Here is a 22419-nt window from a genome sequence, read left to right on the forward strand (position 1 = left end):
TATTTCTACAACAGTTTCTTTTCTCCCTTCTCTTTGGCTCATCCCCTCTGGCCGCCAAGCATGGATTATCCCTGTCCATCTTAGCTGCCCCAACCCTTTTATTCCTTGTTAGCTTCAGTATCTGTTCTTCTCATTGCTCCCTTTCACAGTAAAACTTGTTGAATGACTTGTATATATTTGCTGTCTTTATTTTCCCTTCTCTCTTCAACCCACTAGTCAGGTTTATAGCTCCATTACTTCAAAGAATCAGCACTCAGCAGGTAGTCAAGGCTGTTTCCATGTTGCTAAATCCAACAGTTTTTTCTTATATTGGTCATCTACTTACCAGTTCTTAAAGTATATTCTTGGTTTCAATAGCATCTGGTTTTTGTCCTGTCATTTCTTCTATTTTATTTTTTTTAAAGATTTATTTATGCATACAAGATCTGGGGTACAGGCCAGAGGTGTGGAGGGTGAGAGGACTTACCAGAGACAGAGTGGGGAACAGAACAGGCAGATTGACTAAAGTACACTGCTAAGGGGAGCAGCGGGAGAGCAGGAGAGGTCTGCTGCACCATGTGGGTAGCTCTCTGGCCAGCTGGGGATCAAACTCGTGCTGCAGTGACTGCAGACAACTTCATAGGTTGTGTCTTAACTCCTTGTGCCACCAGGGAGGCCCCATTTCTTCTATTTTCCTTCTCTTTATTCATTGCTGTTGCCGGCTCATCTACTCCTGAACTGTAGGTGTAGAAGTGCTCAAAGCTTTTTGTTCAGTTCAGTAGTCCCTCTCTCTCCACTTGCACAATAGACATTTCCACTTGGATAGCCTATAGGCACCTCAAACTTAACATGTCCCCCTCCTTCTTGAAGTCCCCCTCTCTTTATCCAAGTCAGCGTTTTTCCAAATCTTTTCCTTATCTGTGATACCATTATTCCACATCAGGCACAATTCTTAAAGTCATCCTTGGTTTCTTCCTTCCGTTCACCCTCCAAGTCCAATTCACTGGCAAGTGCTGTCAGTGTTGCATTCAAAATAGGTCTGACACTCAGGGCCTCCCTTGTGGCACAAGGGGTTAAGTGTCAGTACTATGAAGCAATCCACAGCCACTGCAACACGAGTTCCATCCCAGGCTAGGAAGATGACCCACAAGGTGCAGCAGACCTCTCCTGTTTCACCCGCTGCTCCCTTCAGCAGTGTATTTCAGTAGATCTGCCTGTTCTGTTACACACTGTGTCTCTGTTGAATCCTCTCACCCCCTCATCTCTGGCCTGCACCCCAGTTCTTGTATGCATAAATAAATAAATCTTTAAAAGAATAGATCTGAAACTTGATCAATTCTTACCACTTCCAGTGCCAGAACTACCATCTATCTTTTAAGTAGCTTCCTAATTATTGCCCCCTTCCCACTCCAATTTCTCTGCACAGAAGAGTGTGATCTTTTAAAACAGAATCAGATGACATCTCTGCTGCTTTGTAAAATCTTCCACTGACTTTCTATGCCACTGAGACTATAAACCAATCTTGGACTCAACTCTGCTTCCCTCTCTGCCTCATGTCTCATCTCCTATGTGATTACTGCACTCCAATTACACTGGCTGCCTTTCCATTTATTTGACCAGATCAAGCTCATCTCTACCTCTGAACCTTTGCACTGGTTGATCTTTCAATGTAGATCTCTCTATAGGTGTTTACATAGCTGTTCCTTTGGTTTATTCAGCTCTCTCCTCTGATGTCACTGCCTCACAGAGATTTTTAACCACTCTAGGTAACAAAGAAGCCCTCTCTCCCCACCACAATATATACCAGATATAGTCCATAGCATGTGTCACTAGCCAAAAAGGATCTAGTTTATTTACGTCTTTATGATTTGTCTTAGCACATTAAGTACTATGAGAGGAGTGCGGTTGTCTCATTCACTATTGTAGGCCCAGTGTTTAGATAGAGAAACCAAGCAAAGGTGCAGATAAAGACAAACTTAAAAACTAACCCTTGAAAGCTAACTACAGAACTGAGGCATCCAAAGGGGAAGGGGAAAGGGAGGGAGAATAAAGTGGGGAGCACAGTGGACTATGGTGATGGACAATGGGTACCTTGGTAGCAAGGGTGCTATGGTAACTACACCTGTGGGGGGGATACTATACTCCCAAATATCAACAATGTAAACCAACATTAATTAATTCAATTAACTAAATAAATAAAAGAAAATGTATAAAAGAGTACCCAATATAGGCGTTCAAGAAATGTTTGTTACATAAGTGGTTAAACTCCTTCCTCTCAGTTGTTCAAGAACTTAAGGGTCTGTGCTTCTTACTGGTGTACTGTGTTACTGGTAAAATCTGGTGCTACACAATGTGCAGAAGGACCTGGTCACTGTTAACTGAGATTCCTGCTCATGTTTTCAATGAGCCTTCAAGGGAGACCGAACACACACTTCCATTCTTAGCTCAACCAAAGGTGACTCTTTCTTGGGCTCCTATGGGTATAATTTCATGTGCTCTGTGCTTCTAGTTCCATATACAGCCATCTTCTATGGGACTGGTTGGTCTCAGATGCAGAGTTTTAAAAGTTGGTCTGGACTTTACTACCCCATACACTCCCAAACCACTGTGCTATATTGGGAGATAGCCTTAGTGGACCCAGGGCAATCTGTCACTTTCCTTATTTAAAAAAAAAAGAGAAGAAAGAACAGAAGCACAGAACAGAAAAAGAAAAGGAAGACTAGAAAGAAAGAGTACAGAAAAAGATTAAATTTCCTTGAGATTATCCTACTAAACAATGATTCATTTTTTTATTAAATAACTTCACTGGTTACCAACTATATACTAGGCATTCTTCAAGGTACACTATTTTGTAATTTTCATCATTTCAGTTGTCTTTCATCATGAGTCTATACTGGATTTTGAATTTTTTTTTAAAGATTTATATATTTATTTATGCATAGAAGAGCTGAGGTGTAGGCCAGAGGTGTGGGGTGGGGTAGGGGATGGTGATGGTGAGAGGATTCACCAGAGACAGAGTGGGGAGCAGAACATGCAGATCTACTGAAATATACTGCTAAGGGGAGCAGTAGGCGAGACAGGAGAGGTCTGCTGCGCCATGTGGATTAGCTCCCTGGCCATGGCAGTGATAGCACTGGCCCGATTGTGAATTTCTTAAAAGCATAGAAAGTCTTTTCATTGTGTTAAGTGTTCAATGACTACTGCCTAAATAAATGAGGAGATAGTTAATAAAAAACTTAAGGGAGATTTGGCCAAGTTATGTTTATATTCAAATAAAAAAGAATAGTGGTTGCTCTTGAAATTGTACAATATTATTATATTTAAATAACTTTTAATTGTTTTCTAATTTCCATCATTGATTTCACCATCCCAATACATACACATTTTCTCCTGTTTTCTTTTGGTTGTTATCCATTTAAATGCATATTTTGACGTATTTGTAATTTTGATGTATTCTTCAAGTCATCTTCTGCCTCTCCACTTAACATTAATGGCACACATTTCTGTATATTTTAAAATTATCTTCACCTTTGTGATGTTCTGTAATTTTGATATTTTCTTAACTTTCTTGAAACCTCCATTGGGTTTCCTATGGTCTTAGCAGTGTAAACCCCTGAGTATTCTGTCAGGCATCTTTGTACTTCTCCCACAGACAGCAAGGTAAGAGAGCCTGGGAATTACACCTCATTGTGGAGGAAGAGACCTGCCACAACTGGGAGCAGGCAGTCTATCCTAGGTGCACTCAGGAGAGAAGAAAGGTACGTCCTAGCATGCTGATCTGAACAGAAGAGTGTGTGGAGAGTGATATTTAGCTCCATCCTACAGTTGGATTAACAATTTCTACCTCTTCACCCTCTTATAACAGCCTCCCTTGATGCCATCTGCTAAGCCTTTGCTTTTCTTTCTGTTTTGCATATAGCTTTTGCTTTCAATATGCTGCTATTTGAGCAAGGAGAAATAAGGAACACCCGACTTCAGGGATCTCTGTGCTTCTCTTTTGCCTTCTGTTGGAGCTTGCTTCTTTTGCCCTTTGTTATTGTCAAGTATAAGATTAGTATAAAGAAATACTACTGCATCTGACCCAGGTTCTACCCCTTAAAGTGAAATTAGCAGGGGGCCTCCCCGGTGGCGCAGCGGTTGAGCGCTGGGTTGCGAAGCTGCCTGCAACCTCTGCAGCCGGTTCAATCCCCGGCTGCTCCCCGGCCACCGGAGGAGGGTCCCACATGGCGCGCAGACCTCTCCTGCCGCCCGCTGCTCCCCTCAGCAGTGTACTTCGGTCCTTCTGCCTGCTCTGCTCCCCGCTCTGGCTCTGGTGAATTCTCTCACCCTCCCGCGCTTCTGACTGTACCCAGTGCATGTATAAACCAAACAAACAAACAAATAATAAATAAATAAATAAGACATGCCTCTAGAAAATTAAAAAAAAAAAAAAAAAAGAGAAATTAGCAGGGAGCAGGAGAGATTTATAGGAACTTCTCTGCCACTCTCTTGGAAACAAATGGAAATCCATTTGCAATATCATCTTGAAAATAAATGGGAAAATGTGTTTTACTTTATAACCGGTTCTTCTGGAATAGAACTCGTTTTAAATGAAATAATGAGGAAGTTGCCTTTGTAACTAAATGTTGATTAATGTGCTGTGAGCTGTGAAACCAGGATTAGAAATGGGAGATTAAACTAAGGAATGAAAAGGAGGAAATTCTTGGGTAACTTGCCCTCAAGTCTTGGAGACAAGCCATATTTTATAAACCAGAGAATTTAGAGTTAGGGTTCTCTCTCTCTCTCTCTCTCTCTCTCTGTTTGTGTGTGTGTTAATTTCTCTGCTCTTACTTGCTATCATTTTTCAAGTTATGTTTTAGAAGACCAGGTATGCTTTGGGCTAGAATATGCTTAAGCCAGAGTTTAATGGGGCCAAATACATCCCCTAGAAGCCAAAACATTGACGAGAAATATCCTAAGAGAAAGATGAATCTGATGACGGGGCCATGCAAAAACTAAAGACCAATTTGTTCAGAAGCCATTACCCAAAAGATCTGCTAGAGCCAATCTTGAATATTATCTAAATTTAATTTTTATTATCTTATCCTTTTAAAATTATACTCAAACCCAAAAGAATTCTTTTGAAATATTTAATGTGAAAAATTAAGTATAACTTAAATGTCATTTTCATAAGCTCTAGGATCTGGCGTACTTAAGAGTATGAGTAAAGGAAGAATTGAATTATCTTATTCACCTGGATATTTCTGAGATAGTCTCAATCATTCAGCCATTCTTTCACTGAACATTTACTGAGTGCCAGGTATTATAGGCAGTGAGTGGAACACTACTGCTGTCTATGTCAGTTTTTAAAAATTTCAGAATGTTTAGATAAGCACGGGCTAAGTGTGTGGCACAAATTCTTTGAGGCATAAGAGTGAGCTATGTACTCAGGGCCTTATCTGCACTCTGCCAGTGTGTATGCATCCCTGGACACCTTACTTGAGAGGACAGAAGGTGGCTGATACCACCCACATTCTTCTTTTATTACACCACGTTGTCTGAAATTTAGTCATCTTAATCATTTATTTACTATAATTCCACAATTTAAATTCCAAGCAATGGTAGCACGTCGTATTTTGACCCTAATGAACCTTGTAAATATCCAAAATGCATAGAATATTTACATGGCACACTGTTGTGCCAGCAAGCACAGGGCAGGTTCTCAGTCTATTTGGGCAGATGGATAAAGGAGAATCCTGGAGCCCTCCATGGCTTTTTCAGGCTTTAATGCTTTTTCTACACCAATTGTTGTGGCTCAAGCCCGCAGGTTGGCAAGGAAGGGAGGCCAGGGGAACCTGGAGGCTGGCAGGCCTCCCAGCCCCTGGCAAATCTTTACTCTCTTTTTTCTGGGCTCTCTTTGTTCTTTTGTGGTCTCTTCCTCTTATAGTCATTTTGCCACAGTAGTTTTCTTGTCTCTGAGTGACACTGCCTTTATATGCTCAGCCTTCAGGCTCAGGTGTGCCCACTTATGCATGCTCACACCACACTCCAGGTGTCCACCATCAGGCATGTGTACCCCGAGCCCACGCTCCAAGCGCCTTCTGCATTCAGGGCCACAGGTGATAGCCACAGAAGCTAGCTGTGTAAAAGCCTGACCACCACTTATCCTATACACTCCCACCTTTAGTACTTATGGGACTAGAGGAAAGAGTACAAATGGACACCAGTGTACCATGGGCAGCTATTTCAATACTATGCTAAATTGTCAGTGTCAGAATCACAGATTGTAACACTAAGAGAAGGAAGATCTGTGCTTGACACCAGTTTGCTTTGCAAAACATTTTGCTATGCAAGAATTATTGCATTCAAGCTGAGAGGAAGAATTTGACATTTTGACTAATTTGTCTTCTCTCTTAACTAAAGCGCTTCTGCTGTTCAAATTCTGCTTGAACTCCAAAGTAGTGTATTTTTTTTATGATCAATGGTTACTATCCATATATTTTCTCTGCATTTGGAGCCTATCTTTTTGTTTTGAAGACATGGAACAAGAGTTATGAAGAAGTGTTTCCCTATAGTGTTCATCATGGGAGACAGTTTATAGTTATGGGCCAGTGTTAAGCATCAGATCAGGAGTGGCAAAGGGATGCAGGTGTTTTTAAATAAATTAATGTGTGACAATTGAGGTCTATTAAAGAACAGGGTCCATGATAGGGGCCTCTCTTGCCTACCTCTAATGGGGGTGGTGCTTGATGATAATAAGAATTTAATACCAAGCTCATTTGCAGGGCCAGCTGGATGACTGTTATTGTTTAAAGAATTTCTTCAACATCAAGAAAGATAGCACTAGAACAAGACTGAGAGAACTGTAGCATATTTATTTCTAAGTTTGACTTTCCCCAAAACAAGGTGTATTTGACAATATCATGCAGTTTTTTGAAAGAAAATAGCAAACCTACACAAAAAGAGGTACACTTTAGATGTATAGTTGACCACCTTTTTTCCATTACCCAGGTTTAACAATTGCCAACTCATGGTGACTGTTTCATCTATACCTCCACTCATTCCTCTTTCCTCAATGAATTATTTTTTTTTCAAAAGTCCTCAGTGAATTATTTTAAGGAAATTATGTTTTATCGTCCCTTAAACCTTACATATTTCGAAAAAATATTCTTAAGAGGTCAGAACCATAAACTCATTCAGCTCAACACTTTAGCTTCATGCACTTGAGATGAAGCAGCAGAGTTAATAATCCTTGTGTTTGATGGTACAAGATCTGAGGCGGTGTGACATTACACATAAAGCTATACTCAATCTGTTTATGGGGCTTGGCGAAAAGAACTGCATATTTGGACCTGGCTGACCCGGTGACAATGAACTTGAATCCTCCCTTCCCCCAACCCCCCAAACTTTAGGAAAGCGCGGCTTGGGAAGGGGATTTAGTTCTCTGTAATGCTGTGGCGTGTTTAAACTTGCTTCTTTTTGCAAAATGCACAATTTGCTAAGAGAACCACGGGCGCACATGAACCAGTCCTGGAAGACACATTCTTTTGTGACGGCCCGGGTCAGGGAAACTCATGCGTTTCGGGTCACGTTCCCGCTGAGGGCGGCGCGGGCCGGTCTGCGGCGGGCGAGCCGGGGGCAGCGGCGCGGGCGGGGTCGGGCGCCCGGGTCCCCAACGGCTCGCGGCTCCAGGGCAGCACTGGGCGTTCCTCCTTTTCCGGCCTCGGGAAGTTTTGTTTTGGCTCTTAGTCCCCAGGCAAGGAAAGGCGCCCTGTTGGCCAAAGGTTCCTCAGAGTCTACACCGGGGCGGCCAGCGGCCAAGTTTCCCTCAGGCCGCTCTGCCCACGCTGCGCCTCCCGCACCCGCGAAGGCCGGGAAACGCGTCCCGGCAGGAGGCGGCGGCGAGCGGGAGGTCAGGCTGCCGGCTCCATAGGCCTGGCCGGTCCCTTATTCGCTCCGCCCTGGGCCCATACCTCCGCACCGCGAAGGGTGCGGGCCGCCTCCCGGATGACTCCTCAGAGCCCCGGCTCGCCGCCATTCCCAAGAAACGACTCAACCCAGCCTCGCCCGGCTGCGACGGACAAGAAGGCGACTCCAACCCGGGAATGAGCCCCGGGGCGCATGCGCACACCGGGCCCCGGCGGCGAAGGGCTCGGCCCGGCGCGGCGGCCGCTAGGTGGCGCATGCGCCCTGGGGCGTGCGGGTTGGTCTGCGGGAAGGCGGCGGCGGCCGCGAAAGGCGGGGGCGCCGTGGGGGCCGGGCCGTGTTTACACAGCGGCGGGCGGGCGGGCGCGGACGCAGAACCCGGCACGGCGGCGGCACGATGGTCATGGCGCATTTCGTCGAGAATTTCTGGGTAAGAGGAAGGCTGGAAATCGTGTGGGCTGCGGCGTCCGAGGCGTTCGGCGCCTGCCCTCGGCCTGCGTGCGTCTCGGGCGGCGGCTGAGGCGGCGGCTCCGCGGGCAGGACGAGCGCCCGGGACCGCCGCTGCCGGCTCCCGCCCGGCTGACCCCGCGGCGCCGGGGCGCCGGGGCGCCGGGACTCGCGGGCGCGCAGCCCCGGCGGGGGGCGGGAGCTGTCAGCGCGGCCCTTCAGCCCGCGGCGGGGACGCCGAGGGGCCGCCCGCCGTCCGGGTGGGGACAAAGCGCCGGATGGGGCGGGCGGCGCGACCCGGCCCCGCCGGAGGCTCCAGGCGCTCCGGGGCTCGGACGCGGACGACGGGCCCGCGGCGCGGCCCCTCCGCTCGGGTTCGCGCCGGCCGCCCCGGCCGCGGGGACTCGCCTCTCCCCGCGCCGCGGGCCCCTGCCCGAGTTAGCGCTGGGGCGCCCCTCTGCTTCCTCACGAAATCCCGTGCTGGCCGGGGCGGGATCGGCACTTCCTCTCGGCCGCGCGGCGGGTGCCCTCTGCCCAGGACTTTGCCTTGGGGCCTGTTCACAAAGCGGATAAAAGTTGAATTTCGTGTAACTGGACTCCGTGGGCTGCAGTGCCCCGAGACTTCCCTCGTCTCCCGTGCGCCTGCCCTTCCTCATTCTTCCACACCCCTCCTCTTAGGATCAGTGTGAGATTCTTGCTGGAGACTGACTTCGCCGGCTCCTTGTGGAATGTTTTCCTGCAGTTATTGTTTATTGGAATAGGAAGTACAGTTCGGCCACGTACGGGCAAGTAGTGTTTACTCAGGTATCTTAGGTGAATATTTTATAGCCAGACACTTGCCAGAATTCCATTTTAGTGGAGATTTAGAGCTATTAAAGGACTGAGCAAGGAGTGTGTCTTAAATTCTTATTTCTGAATGCCTCAAACCTGCGCTTGCTTAGCAAATCAGATCCTTTCATAGGTTGTTTTTGGTCTTGAATGTTCCTTGTTTTCTGCAAGTGAGCGGATATTAGTTTTTTTGTTGTTAAAGAACAGCTTTATTGGGGCCTCCCTGGTGGCTCAAAGGGTTAAGCACAGCACAGTGAAGCTGTCTGCAGCCTCTGCAGCAGAGTTCAATTCCTGGCCGGCTAGGGAGCAACCCACATGGTGCAGCAGACCTCTCCTGTGTCGCCGCTGCTCCCCTCAGCAGTGTGTTTCGGTCAGTCTGCCTGTTCTGTTCCTGACCCTGTCTCTGGTGAATCCTGTCACCCTCTGCACCTCTGACCTGTAATCCCGTTCTTGTATGCATAAATAACTCTTAAAAAAAAAAAAGAATAGCTTTATTGAGGTACAATTTACATAATAGGCAATGTACTCATTTTTTAAAAAATAGATTTATTTATGCTTGGGAGAACTGGGGATACAGGCCAGAGGTGCGGGTTGGGGGAGGTGAGAGGATTCACTAGAGACAGAGTGGGGAGCAGAACAGGCGGATTGACCGAAATACACAGCGGAGGGGAGCAGCGGGCGAGACAGGAGAGGTCTGCTTCGCCATGTGGATAGCTCCCTGGCCCCCCGGGGGATCAAACTCCTGCTGTAGAGGCTGCGGATAGTTTCACTGTGCTGTGCTTAACTCCTTGCGCAACCAGGGAGGCCCCAATATACCCATTTAAATGTACAATTGAAAGATGTTGTGTCTGTATCAACATACAATGTGTTCATAGATTATGCATACATCACCTTAGAAAGAATCCCTGTATCTGTTAGCAGTTGCTCCCTCTTATCTCATTTCCCCCCTACTTCAGCCTTAGGCAACTAATCTGTAGATACCTGTCTCTTGTAGGTTTGTCTACTATGGGCATAGATACATGGCCCTTTGTGACTGGCTTTTTTCCTTTGGTATGTTTCCAAGGTTAATCAATGACGAAGCATGTATCTGTACTTCATTCCATTGTGTGTATGGAATGAGGTATATATATATATGTGTACACATACATAAAAACACACACACACAGCAACCACGTTTTATTTATCCATACCTCAGTGATGGGCATTTGTTGTTTCTACTTTTTAGCTATCATGAATAATGCTGCTGTGAACATTTTTGTGCATGTTTTTCAGTGGACATGTGTCTACATTTTTTTTTTTGAGAATGGAATTCCTAGGTCATAGGGATCTTATGGTTCAACTCTCTGTTTAACATTTGAGGAACTGCCAAAGTACGCTATTTTATAATCCCACTAGCAGTGTCTGAGAGTTCCAGTTTTTCTACATGTTGTACAACACTTGTTATCTGTCTTTATTATAGTGGATAGAAGTGAGTTAGTATCTCATTGTGGTGGTTTTGATTTGCTTTATGGCTAATGATATTTCTTTTCATGTACTTATTGCCCGTTTAAATATTTTCCTTGGAGAAATGTCTATTTACATTTGTTGCTCTTTTATAAATTGTTTTTTTTTTAATTAATGGGTTGTAGGTTTTTTTTTTTTTTTTTAAAGATTTATTTATTGGGCCTCCCCGGTGGCGTAGTGGGTTGAGAGCTGTGCTGCAGAAGCTGTCCATAGCCTCTGCAGTGCAGGTTCGATTCCCAGTCAGTCGGGGAGAGTCCCACATGGCTTGGCAGACCTTTCCTTGCGCGCCCACTGTTCCCCTCAGCAGTGTATTTCATCAGACTGCCTGTTCTGCTTCCCGCTCTGTCTCTGGTGAATCCTCTCACCCTTTTGCACATCTGGCCTGTGCCCCAGTTCTTCTATCTATAAATAAATAAATACTTCAAAAAATTATTAAAAAAAAAACTTAAAAAAAATACCCCAAATATTTATTTATTTATGCATACAAGAACTGGGGTACAGGCTAGAGGTGTGGGGGGTGAGAGGATTTACCAGAGACAGAGTGGGGAACAGAAAAGGCAGACTGACTGAAATACACTGCTGAGGGGCAGAGCAGGCCAGGCAGGAGAGGTCTGCTGTGTCATGTGGGTAGCTCCCTGGTGGGCCAGGGGATTGAACTGGTGCTGCTGAGGCTGTGGATCACTTTATTAGTGCTTGTGCCACCAGGGAAGGTTCTTTTTTTTTTTTTTTTTTTTAAGAGTTCTTTTTAAATTCTGGTAAAATGTCTCTTATGAGATATGATTTTGTAACTTTTTTTCTCCCATCCTGTGGGTTTTTTTTTTTTTTTTAAGATTTATTTATTTATACAAGAACCCGGGTACAGGCCAGATGCATGGGAGGGTGAGAGGAGTCACCAGAGACAGAGTGGGGAACAGAACAGGCAGGCTGACGAAATACACTGCTGAGGGGAGCAGTGGGCAAGACAGGAGAGGTCTGCCAAGCCATTTGGGATTCTCGCCGCCGGCAGGGATGGAACCAGCACTGCAGAGGCTGCGGACAGCTTCACAGCACAGCGGTGCTCAACTGCACTGCCTGCGCCACCAGGGGAGGCCCCTTTTTCACTTGTTGATGGTGTCCTTTGAATCACAAGAAGTTTTAAATTTTGATGAAGTGTTGATAAGTTCGTTTGTCTGATTTTTCTGTTATTACTTATGCTTTGTTGTTGTAGTTGAAAACTCCTAACCCAAAGTCAACAGATGTACTCCTGTGTTTTCTTCTACAAGTTTTATAATTTTAGCTCTTACATTTAGGTCTGTGATCCGTATATGTGGTGTAAGAAAGAGATTTAGATGCATTGTTTTGCATATAGAAATCTAGTTATCTCAGCAACATTGGTTAAAAAGATGCTTTTCCCCCCTCCACTGAATAACCTTGGCTCCCTGGTCAAAGATCAATTTACCACAGCTGTATAGGTTTTATTTCTGGATTTTCATTCGTGGTTCATTGTCAGTTCTTATGCCAGTACCACAGTGTTTTGATTACTGTGGCTTTGTAGTAAATTTGGAATTGGGAAGTGTGAATTCTCAGATTTTGTTTATTTTTAAGATTATTTTCACCTGGTCTCACGGATTTCTATTCGAATTTAGAATTAACATATCAGTTTTAGACTTTAAGCTTTACAGTGGCAGTTTATAAAACTCTTATAGGAATCATTTAAGCATTGACATTCTTAGGATATTTTGCATATTTTTAATGCATAAATTTTTAAAAAAGATTTATTTTTATTCATGTATATAAGAACTGGGGTATAGGCCAGAGATGTAGTGGGTGAGATGATTTACCAGAGACAGAGCAGGGAGCAGAACAGGCAGATCCACTGAAATACACTGCTGAGGGGAGCGCAGGGCTAGACAGGAGAGGTTTGCTGTGCCATGTGGGTTAGCTCCCTGGCAGGGAATCTAACCTATGTTGCAGTGGCTGGCAACAGCTTGATAGTGCTGAGACTCCAACCTTTGCGCCACCAGGGAGGCCCCAGATGCATGTTTTTGAAGTTTGCTGATTTTTGAAATTGTACATTAACATTTTGTTTTTAAAAATTTTTTCCTTTTGTTTTTAAATTAACATTTTAAAGTTAGCTTTTGTTTTCTGTTAAATGAGCTTTGAGCGTAGTATTGTGTGGTGTTTTGGACTGCTATGAATAATGCTTCTATGAAGATTTTTGTACACATTTTTGGTATCCCTTATTTGTTATTTTATTTTATTTTACTTTTTTTGTGGGACCCTTGCCGGTGGCTGGGGATCGAACTGGCGCTGCAGAGGCTGTGGGCAGCCTCGCAACCCAGCGCTCAACTGCTGTGCCACCAGGGGAGGCCCTTATTTGTTATTCTTAATAAAGGAATAGGAATAAATTTGGGTATCTGAAATTTGGAAAGTGACAAGTCTAATCTATCAGTCTTTACCTTCACTTCTATTCTTGAGTACAAATAGTTAAAATAGACTCTGTTTTATTTTACTTCCAAGCCTGAAATTGGGGTGGAAAGTTCTAAATTGGAGCTTAAAAATTTTAGCTCCAGAGAATTAAATGAACTAGCAAAGTCTAGCAACTAAATAACTTCTGATAGTTGTCTGTTTAATGAAAAATTCGTATTTCGGGATCATTCAGAAAATCATTTCTTAAAATAGAGAATTTAGAATATAATTTCACTTTTCACCCCCAATGTTTAAAGTGGCACTGTCAAAACAGAACAAAAATTGTCAAAGTGAGGTAATGGAAACCTTTAAAGTTTCTAACTAAACAACCTATTAATTGTTTTTCTCCCTATGTATAGAAAGACAAAACCTTTTGTTGTGGCGTTTTGTTAGAGGAAAGTTTGAATCATTCAAACTCTCTTCAAGTTCTTTTGAAAACACATCCTGTCCTTTTCTTTATAGCTTTTCTTAGCTAAATCTATATGTAACATTATAGATGCCTTTACTTAATAATATACTTTGAAGACAAAAATGAATTCAGAACTTCCTACACAACAGGTGTTATGTTGCTGATAAGTCAGCTTTTGCCACAAAGTATAGTGTCATTGATAATAAAGTTGAAAGTATTTTGCTTTTCTATTAAAATTGAACAGCAAAAACAATTTTGATAGCAGAAATCCCCACCATTGCCTTCCATATATGAAAACAGTTGCTAGCCTTCCAAAAGATTATATAACTTTATAAAAGGTATGGACAGATACATGTGAGGAATTATACCTATGGGTATAATTATACTCTTTCTTAAAAGAGGTTAGTACTAGTGTATAACACGCTTGAGATTATCTGTGTCACATTGCACTACCGTAATTTAAATGACTTTATATTTTTATATAAGCCAAGATTAATTATGGAATTAAAAACTTAAAGACTGTGTTTCAAAGGTGATGATTATTTGGGGGGGAAAATAATTAAGCATAACATGCTTGATTTACACATTTTATAAACCTCATTTTATATAACAATCCCAATTTATATAATATTGGAAATATTCCCCTAAGTAGACCAAGTAGTATTCTTTAAAAATAAATCTGTTCTCATTTTAATATACCTTTTAAAAGGTAAGGTATGACAAAGAAATAAGTTAGGAGAAAGGAATTTTGAATCTCAAAAAGTACCAAAAGTCTAAATTTGTTTCCAAAACTTAAAATTTGTGAAGAATGAATAATGATAAAGGAAATTTTCCTCTTCTTTCTTACCCTTGAGATAAGACTTTTATGGATAGTAAAAAAAATATAAGTCACCTATGGAAGATTCAGAGTAAGACAAAATACAGGTCCTTACTTAGGGTTACTAATGGGAAAAGGAATAGAAACCACTGATATATATTTAGGGTTCCTAAAACTTAAGTGTAGTTTGCCTGAGCTCTGAGATGAAGTCCTCCTAAATTAACCACCTAGACTTTATTGTACCACCATGCCATGTCAGACATTGTAAATCCGGCTGCAGGATGTATCTAGGCAGAAAAGCCAAAGTCAGGTTCACTGAATTCTTGTGCATTGCTGCTTGTCTTGGGGTACAGCAAAACATCCCAGTATTCATTCTCTCTCCCTCACTTCTTGCTGAGGAACCACGTAGTATTCTTTAGCAAACATGACTTTGTAATGAACTGACATTCTTAGTTTGGTGACTTTTCCCAAAGATTATCTCTAGTCAGCACATCAAGAATGAATGAACAACAATTATTTTAGGTATTTTTATCTTGTTTTTCCTTATTTCATTTTCTGTTTAATCATTACAGAAGTCTCATTCCAGTATTATGTTGATTTTACTGATATTGCCATTTATCATTGTGGTTTGGTTTGCATTTCCTGATGAAAAGTGATGATTGAATATTTTATTCATGTGCCTGTTGGCTATCTGTATATCTTTGGAGAAGTGTCTATTTAACTCCTCTACCCATTTTTTGATTGGGTTATTTGTTTTTCTTTTTATTTAGTTGTATGAGTGCTTTATAAATCTTTGATATCAGTCCCTTGTCAGTGAAAGTAGTTTTTTGAATCATGGGATATCTCCTATGATTATTCATCCTGATTTCATAATTCTAGGATCATTAACAGGAGCACTCTAAGAAATTCACATAGAAATATGATATAAAGGAAAGGGAGTAAGAGTTTGGCTTTCCATTTGCAGCAACATGGATGTAGCTGGAGGGGATTATGCTTAGTGAGATAAGTCAAAAGGAAAAAAAAAAATATCGGATGGTTTGATTTATTGGAGGAATATAGGGGAGCCAAATAAGGGAGCAGGAAAAAAAAAAAAGACAAAACTAGCAGCTATAAAATCAGAGATACTCACCAGGGGAGGGAGAGGGAGTGGGATTAAAACGGGCAGGAAGAGCACAAGAGACTATGGTGATGGCTCACAGGTGACTTTGTTGTGGGAATTTTATGGGAACTACACTGGAGAGGAGAAAGCAAACTACCAAAATGAGTAGTGATGTAAAAAATATATATAGAAATAAATAGAAAAACGCATATGATGTTATTTATCAACCATAGTCAATTAAAAAATAATTATACATGCTAAAAAAAAGTTTGGCTCTTATTTCACCTAGTGTGAAAAAAAATTAAAGAATATTAGAGCTGTAAGAATTTTCGTAGAAATCTCATCCACAGAGATAAGACTAAATTGTCAGATATGGGGGAAACAAAACAGCACAACAGCAACTGAGACTTATCGTTATACCTATTGGTAAAGATGCCAGAGAATGTTGCATGGAATGGTTAGAGAGGATTAAATTGGGACGTGATTAGTGAAGTATGATTAAGTTGAGGCATACAGTTCCTTCGGGTACATGATTTTTACCCCTTACTTACATTTTAAAAGGACAGGCTTATTAGGAAAAGGAGAAAGAAAAAGAGAGGCACCTGCATAATAATCACAGGTGGGCAGGAGAGCTGCCACTTTTGTTTAACAAAGAGAAAGGATTTGTATGAAGAAACACCTGCTCAGATACATGTTTCTTGATGAAATTGCAAGAGTAAAAAGTTGTGGAAGATATAACAAGCATGTTTGCTTGACTTTAGTGAAAAGATAGGATGGTACAGTTTAAGTAAAGCAAATTGGTGGTGCTAAGCCTTTAAAACTAAAAAGCATTAGTTTTTGGTTGGTTGAAATAACAGCCAGTGATGGTTTTACTTTTTTTTTTTAAAGGATGAGTATTTTTTTTAAGATTTATTTATTCATGCATTCGAGAACTGGGGTACAGGCCAGATGCACGGGAGGGTGAGAGGATTCACCAGAGACAGAGTAGGGAGCAGAACAGGCAGACTGATTGAGGAGAGGTCTGCTGCGCCATGTGGGATTCTCGCCAGCCAGCGGAGATTCTCACTAGCTGCTAAGGCTACGGACAGATTACAGTGCTGCGCTCAACCGCTTGCCCCACCAGGGAGGCCCCTGGTTTTACCTTTTAATTAGAACCACTATTATGTGATAGATAAAATGCAGAAGAAAAATTATCTACAGCTTTTCCTTCCATTCTCCTAAGATTTTAAAAATAGATTTATTATGCATATAAGAGCTGGTGTACAGGCCAGAGGTGTGGAGAGGGGGGTGAGAGGATTCATCAGAGACAGAGTGGGGAACAGAACAGGCAGATTGACCGAAGAACACTGCTGAGGGGAGCAGTGGGTGAGTCGAGAGGTCTGCTGTGCCATGTGGGTAGCTCCCTGGCTGGCCAGGGATCAAACTCATGCTGCAGTGGCTGCGGACAGCTTTTGTAGGTTGTGTTTCAACCCCTTGCACCACCAAGGAGGCCCCCCCATTCTCTAAGATTTTCTTTAGGAATAAAAATGTCCAAAATGAGTTCTACTGAAGTATCATCAAGCATTTTTCTCATGGATTATGTATTTTTTGAAATTATTTTCAGTGACTGCATATGCTTCCATGGGATGGATAGACTCGCCTTTTGGATATTTAGGTTACTTCTTTTTGCTTTTTCCTTTATGAGTTGTGAAGACTGGAGCTTTAAATATTAATTGTGAACAAGATGAGTGTTTAAGAAGGTAGCCTTCTGTATCTTTGTAAGCATAGATTGTTCTTGAGAAAGCTGAAATTGTTTTACTACTAGTTTTATTTTGAAAATAGTGAAAATACATTTACACACTATTTTTTTTTAAGGTTTATTTATTTATGCATATAAGAGCTGGGGTACAGGCCAGAGATGAGGTGGGTGAGAGGATTCACTAGAGACAGAGTGGGGAATAGAACAGGCAGACTGACTGAAATACATTGCTGAGGGGAGCAGCGGGCGAGACAGGAGAGGTCTGCTGCGCCATGTGGGTTTCTCTCTGGCCAGCGGGGGATCAAACGGACACTGCAGAGGCTGCGGATTGCTTCATAGTGTGGTGCTTAACCCCTTGCGCCACCATGGAGGCCCCATTTACACACTATTACAGAAAATTTGACATATATAAAAAAGTTATTTCACAGTTTATTTTTGCTGAATCCATATAATATCTGTTTAGATACCTTTAAGGATTTAATTTACTAGAAGAGGTGAGTTATAATTGAAAAGATTAGGGAGGAGTATCTGAGGAGTAAGAAAAAAACTTTAAGATTTTTTTTCCTTTGATCAGCCAACAAATGTGTTTGAGTGACTTTTGTACCTGCACCAGGTAGTTACAACTGCTGCACAGTGCTTTCTCTACATCTTTTAAGCATTGTTATATTTTGTTAATAGATTCACAGAATAGATTTCATGATCATGTATGAAAATTTCAATGTATAAATAGAACATTGACTAGACGGGGTTGTGACTTGTGATTGAATGTCCTGTTTACTTATAGAAATACTGCTTACATTTTTTTTTTTTTTTTTTTGTGGGATCCTCGCCGGTAGCTGGGGATCGAACTGGCGCTGCCGAGGCTGCGGGCAGCCTGGCAACCCAGCGCTCAACCGCTGCGCCACCAGGGGAGACCCTGCTTACATATTTTAATCTTTTCTTTATTAACATTTTTCAAGGCAAAAAAGGCATTGGAGAACTGTCATTGCATATTTGTCAAATTCCTATCAAAAGTGTCTAGAAGATTATCCACTGAGGAGGCCATTCTTCAAAGAAAAATATCTTCAGAATTAAATGTTTTATTCTGTTTTTCAGAGAAGGCAGGATAAAGTTGGGAATAAGTCAAACATGTATTATATTTTGCAGTGACTTGTCTGGGATTATCTAATACATGTCAGGGAGAGCTAGAGTAAAAGGAATATGTAGAGAGGTAGGAAGTGACGATGTTTATTTTTCAGGCGGTTTCAAGTTGAAAGGAAGGTTAGGCATGTTACTGTACACATGACAGGACCTCCTCACCCATTTCTTCTTGATCCAGAATTTTTTTTTTTTTTAATAAGGAAGCTAGGTGAAATCAACTTTTATATTCACAATCTGATTATACAGTGTACATTCTATCCTCTGCCTATTTTCCATCTCCTGGACCATCTCCTTCACTTCTTCATCAGAAGTGAAGACTATCCAGACTTTTTATTTTTAGTGACTTTTAATTCACTCTTGCCTTTAAAAGGTTCTTTGAACCTTTGAAGAAGATTTTAAGCATTAACAAAAATCTGTGGGGTTGATAAGTTTGTGATTTTTCCACTGTTTTCCTGGCTCTTAAAAACCCAGGTATATTAACAGTTCCATTTTTCTTAAAACAAGACTTTCATAGTATTGTTAGTAGAGGCATGCATTTTTAAAGTGGAAGTATGTTATATGTTAAATTGCATTTTATATCTACTAAAATGTTTTTTAATTACAAAGTTATGTTATAAAATTAATAGGAACAGTTACTTTGGGTTTCCAGAATAAGTTTGATGATTTTTTTTTCAAGATTTACTTATGTGTACAAGAACTGGGGTGTAGGCCAGAGTTACAGGGATGGGGTGTGTGAGAGGATTCACCAGAGAGAGCACTAGTGGGTAGCAGAAGAGGCGGATCTGGCCTCCCTGGTGGCGCAGTGGTTCAGTGCTGGGCTGAGAGGCTGCCTGTGGTCTCTGCAGTGCCAGTTTGATCCCCGGCCACTGGCGAGGGTCCCCCATGGTGTGCAGACCTCTCCTGCCGCCAACCCGCTCCTCCTCTCAGCAGTGTACTTCATCGGTCTGCCTGTTCTGCTTCCTGCTCTGGCTCTGGTGAATTCTGTCACCCTCCCGCGTTTCTGACTGTACCCAGTGCTTGTACAAGTAAATAAATACATCTTTAAAAAAAAAAAAAGAAGAGGCAGATCTACTGAAATACACTGCTGATGGGATCAGTGGGCGAGACAGCAGAGGTCTGCTCTGCTATGTGGGTTAGCTCCCTGGCTGGGATCTAACTCATGCCACCATGGCTGGCATAGCTGGATAACGCAGAGACTGACCACTGAGCCACCAGGCAGGCCCTCTATGACTTATTTGATAAGTTTTTAATTTGAAATTTTAAAACCGTCATACTTGTAAAGTGTATATTAGATTAGAAAAAATTTGAACATTTTCACTGACTTGGTGAACTTACAACTTTGTATTTTCTTTTTCTAATTATTTTTTACATCATTGTTCATTTTAAACAATATTTGCCGCACCCCCCCACCACCCACAGGTGTAGTCCCCATAGAATTTCCTTCCCCAAGGCACCCATGCACCATTACCATAGTCCTCTGTGCTCTTTCCTCCCTCCCTGTGACCCCTCTCCCTCCTCCTCCCCTGCAGGATGTCTCTGGTTTATAATTGTCTGTTTTTGTTTTGTTGTGTTTTGTATTGTTACTGTTTTTTTTTTTTTTTGTTTTGTTTTTTGTTTTTGTTTTTTTTACACTGATATCTTATTTGGTTTCCCTATATTCTTTTGATAAGTAAAACCAATCCGGTATTTTTCTTTTTCCTTCTGGCTTATTTCACTGAGCATAATCCCTTCTAGCTCCATCCACATTGCTGCGAATGGCATGAGTTTATCTTTTTTGATTGCTGAGTAATATTCCATTTTGTATATATATCACATCTTCATCCAGTCATCTATTTTTGGACATTTGGGTTGTTTCCAGGTTTTACCTACTGTAAATAGAGCTGCAGTAAACATAGGGGTACAGGTGTTCTTTTGAATCAATGTTTTTGTGTCTTTTGGGTAGCTCCCTAGGAGTGGAATTGCTGGTTCATATGGTTGCTCCATTTTTAGTAGATGAGGAACCTCCAGACAGCTTCCCAAAGTGGATGGACCAGTTTGCACTCCCACCAGCAATTGTAGGAGAGTTCCTTTTTCACCATATCCTCGCCAACATTTGTTGTTACTAGTTTTTTTGTTATGTGCCATTCTTCCTGGTGTAAGGTGGTGTCTCAATGTGGTTTTGATTTGCATTTCCCTAATTATAAGTGATGTTGAACATTTTTTCATATACCTGTTGGCCATTTACATTTCCTCTTTGGAGAAATGTTTTTTAAGTTCTGCCTGGATTTCTTGACTGGATTGTTTACTTTGCTTTTGCTGAGTCATGTGAGTTCTTTGTATATTTTTGTGATCAGTCCCTTATCAGTTGTATGGGGGCAAAATTTTTTTCCCAATCAGTGGGGTGTGTCTCTGTTTTGGTTAAAGTCTCTTTTGCTGTACAGAAGCTTTTCAGTTTGATGTAATCCCAGGTGTTTATCTTTTCCTTGACTTTCTTTGCCGTTGTTATGAGCAGTGTTACTGAGATATATGTCTACAACTTTATTTTCAACTAAATTTCAGTGTAACTGACAATTTAGGTGCAAACCTACATAATATGATCTCATTTTCATTTTGAAGAGTAACATGTGATTATATGAATGCGGAAAAGGAATCTGACTCATATACATCAAACTATTAACTGCAGTCATCTTATTTAAATTAGTGTGCTTAGAGGAAATAATAGGTACTGAGAAGTTTGTATTCCTTTTAAAGAATCTCTGTGAATCTGGACTTAACGTCAAAGGATGACAAAACTTTTTTTTTTCCCCCTACTTACTATTAGGGAAAAAAGACTATTACTACAAAGACTTTTTAACATTTGTTATACTACATTATAATGAGTTTTTTTTTTTTTTTTTTTTACTCCAAGTCACACTCTGGACATTTTGAAAGTACTGCCTCTTTGTAAAGTGCTTTGTGATCAGCAGATAAAAGACCTTATCTTACTGCAAATCTTCATTGTAAATTGTCCTCCTTAGACAGGAGTAGTGTTAAGCTGTTTTTGTCAGTTACTACTGAAAATTTCTCTGTGAGAATATATTGATTTAAAAGGATAAAAAAATCTACTTTTTTGATAAATTCATTAAGATGTATTCATACACTACTCATTACTCAAAGTTCAGTGGTTTTTTGGTAATATTAGCAGATATGTGTGGTGTTTATTACATTAAATTTTAAAACATTTCATTACCTCAGAAAGAAACCCTGTATCTTTCATCACCCTATATCTCACTCCTACTTGACCTGCACACACTTCCCCACCAAGCAACCCACTAATCTACTTTCTGTCTTCATAGCTTTTCCTATCCTGAACTTTAATATAAGTGGAATAATAGAGTATTCTTTCTTAGCATATTTTCAAGATTAATCATTGTTGTAGCATGTATCAGTATTTCATTCCTTTCATGACTGAATAATATTCCAGTATACCACATTTTGCCTATATGTGCTTAAGAAAATGGGGATATTTGGGTTGTTTCCGCCTTTTGGCTATAATGAATTTTGCTGCTATAAACATTCGTGTGCTAATATATTTGTGGACATGTATATTTACTTAAGTGTTGATTAAGGAATAAGTCACCTAAAAGTATGCTCATCAATGATGAGTAAATACCTATTCTTAAAAATTTACCTATTTAACTATAGGTTTCTTTCCTGGGGGGACAATAATGTTCTAAAATTGGTTGTGGTGATGTGGTTTGTACAACTCTGAAAAATACCTAAAAATTATTGCACTGTATACTTTAAATGAGCAAATTGTATGGTGTGTGAATTATATTTAAATTAAACTGCTATAAAAAATTAAAAATTTGAGCAGAAAAGGGAAAATCTACTTACTGATAATCAAGAGTTTATATCAATAATTATATATCTTGGGAGAGAATTGCATTTTAAAACTGCTTGTCATAATGGCTTAATTGTTTTCTTTTTTTTTTTAAGGTTTATTTATGCATACAAGAGCTGGGGTGTAGGGCAGGGGTGGGTATGTGTGTAAGAGGATTCACCAGAGACAGAGTCGGGAACAGAACAGGTGGATCTGCTGAAACACACTGCTGAGGGAAGCAGTGGGTGAGACAGGAGAGGTCTGC

The 22419-nt window shown here is 41.3% G+C and overlaps 1 protein-coding gene across 1 annotated transcript in view; it reads left to right on the forward strand.

Annotated features, from left to right (window-relative positions):
* Positions 1–8244: 8244 nt before the first annotated feature.
* FCHO2 (FCH and mu domain containing endocytic adaptor 2) overlaps positions 8245–22419 on the forward strand; it is a 101872-nt gene continuing 87697 nt past the window's right edge. Inside the window, exon 1 of the mRNA XM_037529348.2 lies at positions 8245–8314. Within this exon, the coding sequence (XP_037385245.2) occupies positions 8282–8314 (33 nt within the window). The 5' untranslated portion in view covers positions 8245–8281. The remainder of the gene's footprint in view (positions 8315–22419) is intronic.

The sequence above is a fragment of the Talpa occidentalis genome, unplaced genomic scaffold, assembly GCF_014898055.3.
Source record: "Talpa occidentalis isolate TD23 unplaced genomic scaffold, MPIMG_talOcc4v2.1 talOcc4.6, whole genome shotgun sequence".
Taxonomy (NCBI): Eukaryota; Metazoa; Chordata; class Mammalia; order Eulipotyphla; family Talpidae; genus Talpa; species Talpa occidentalis.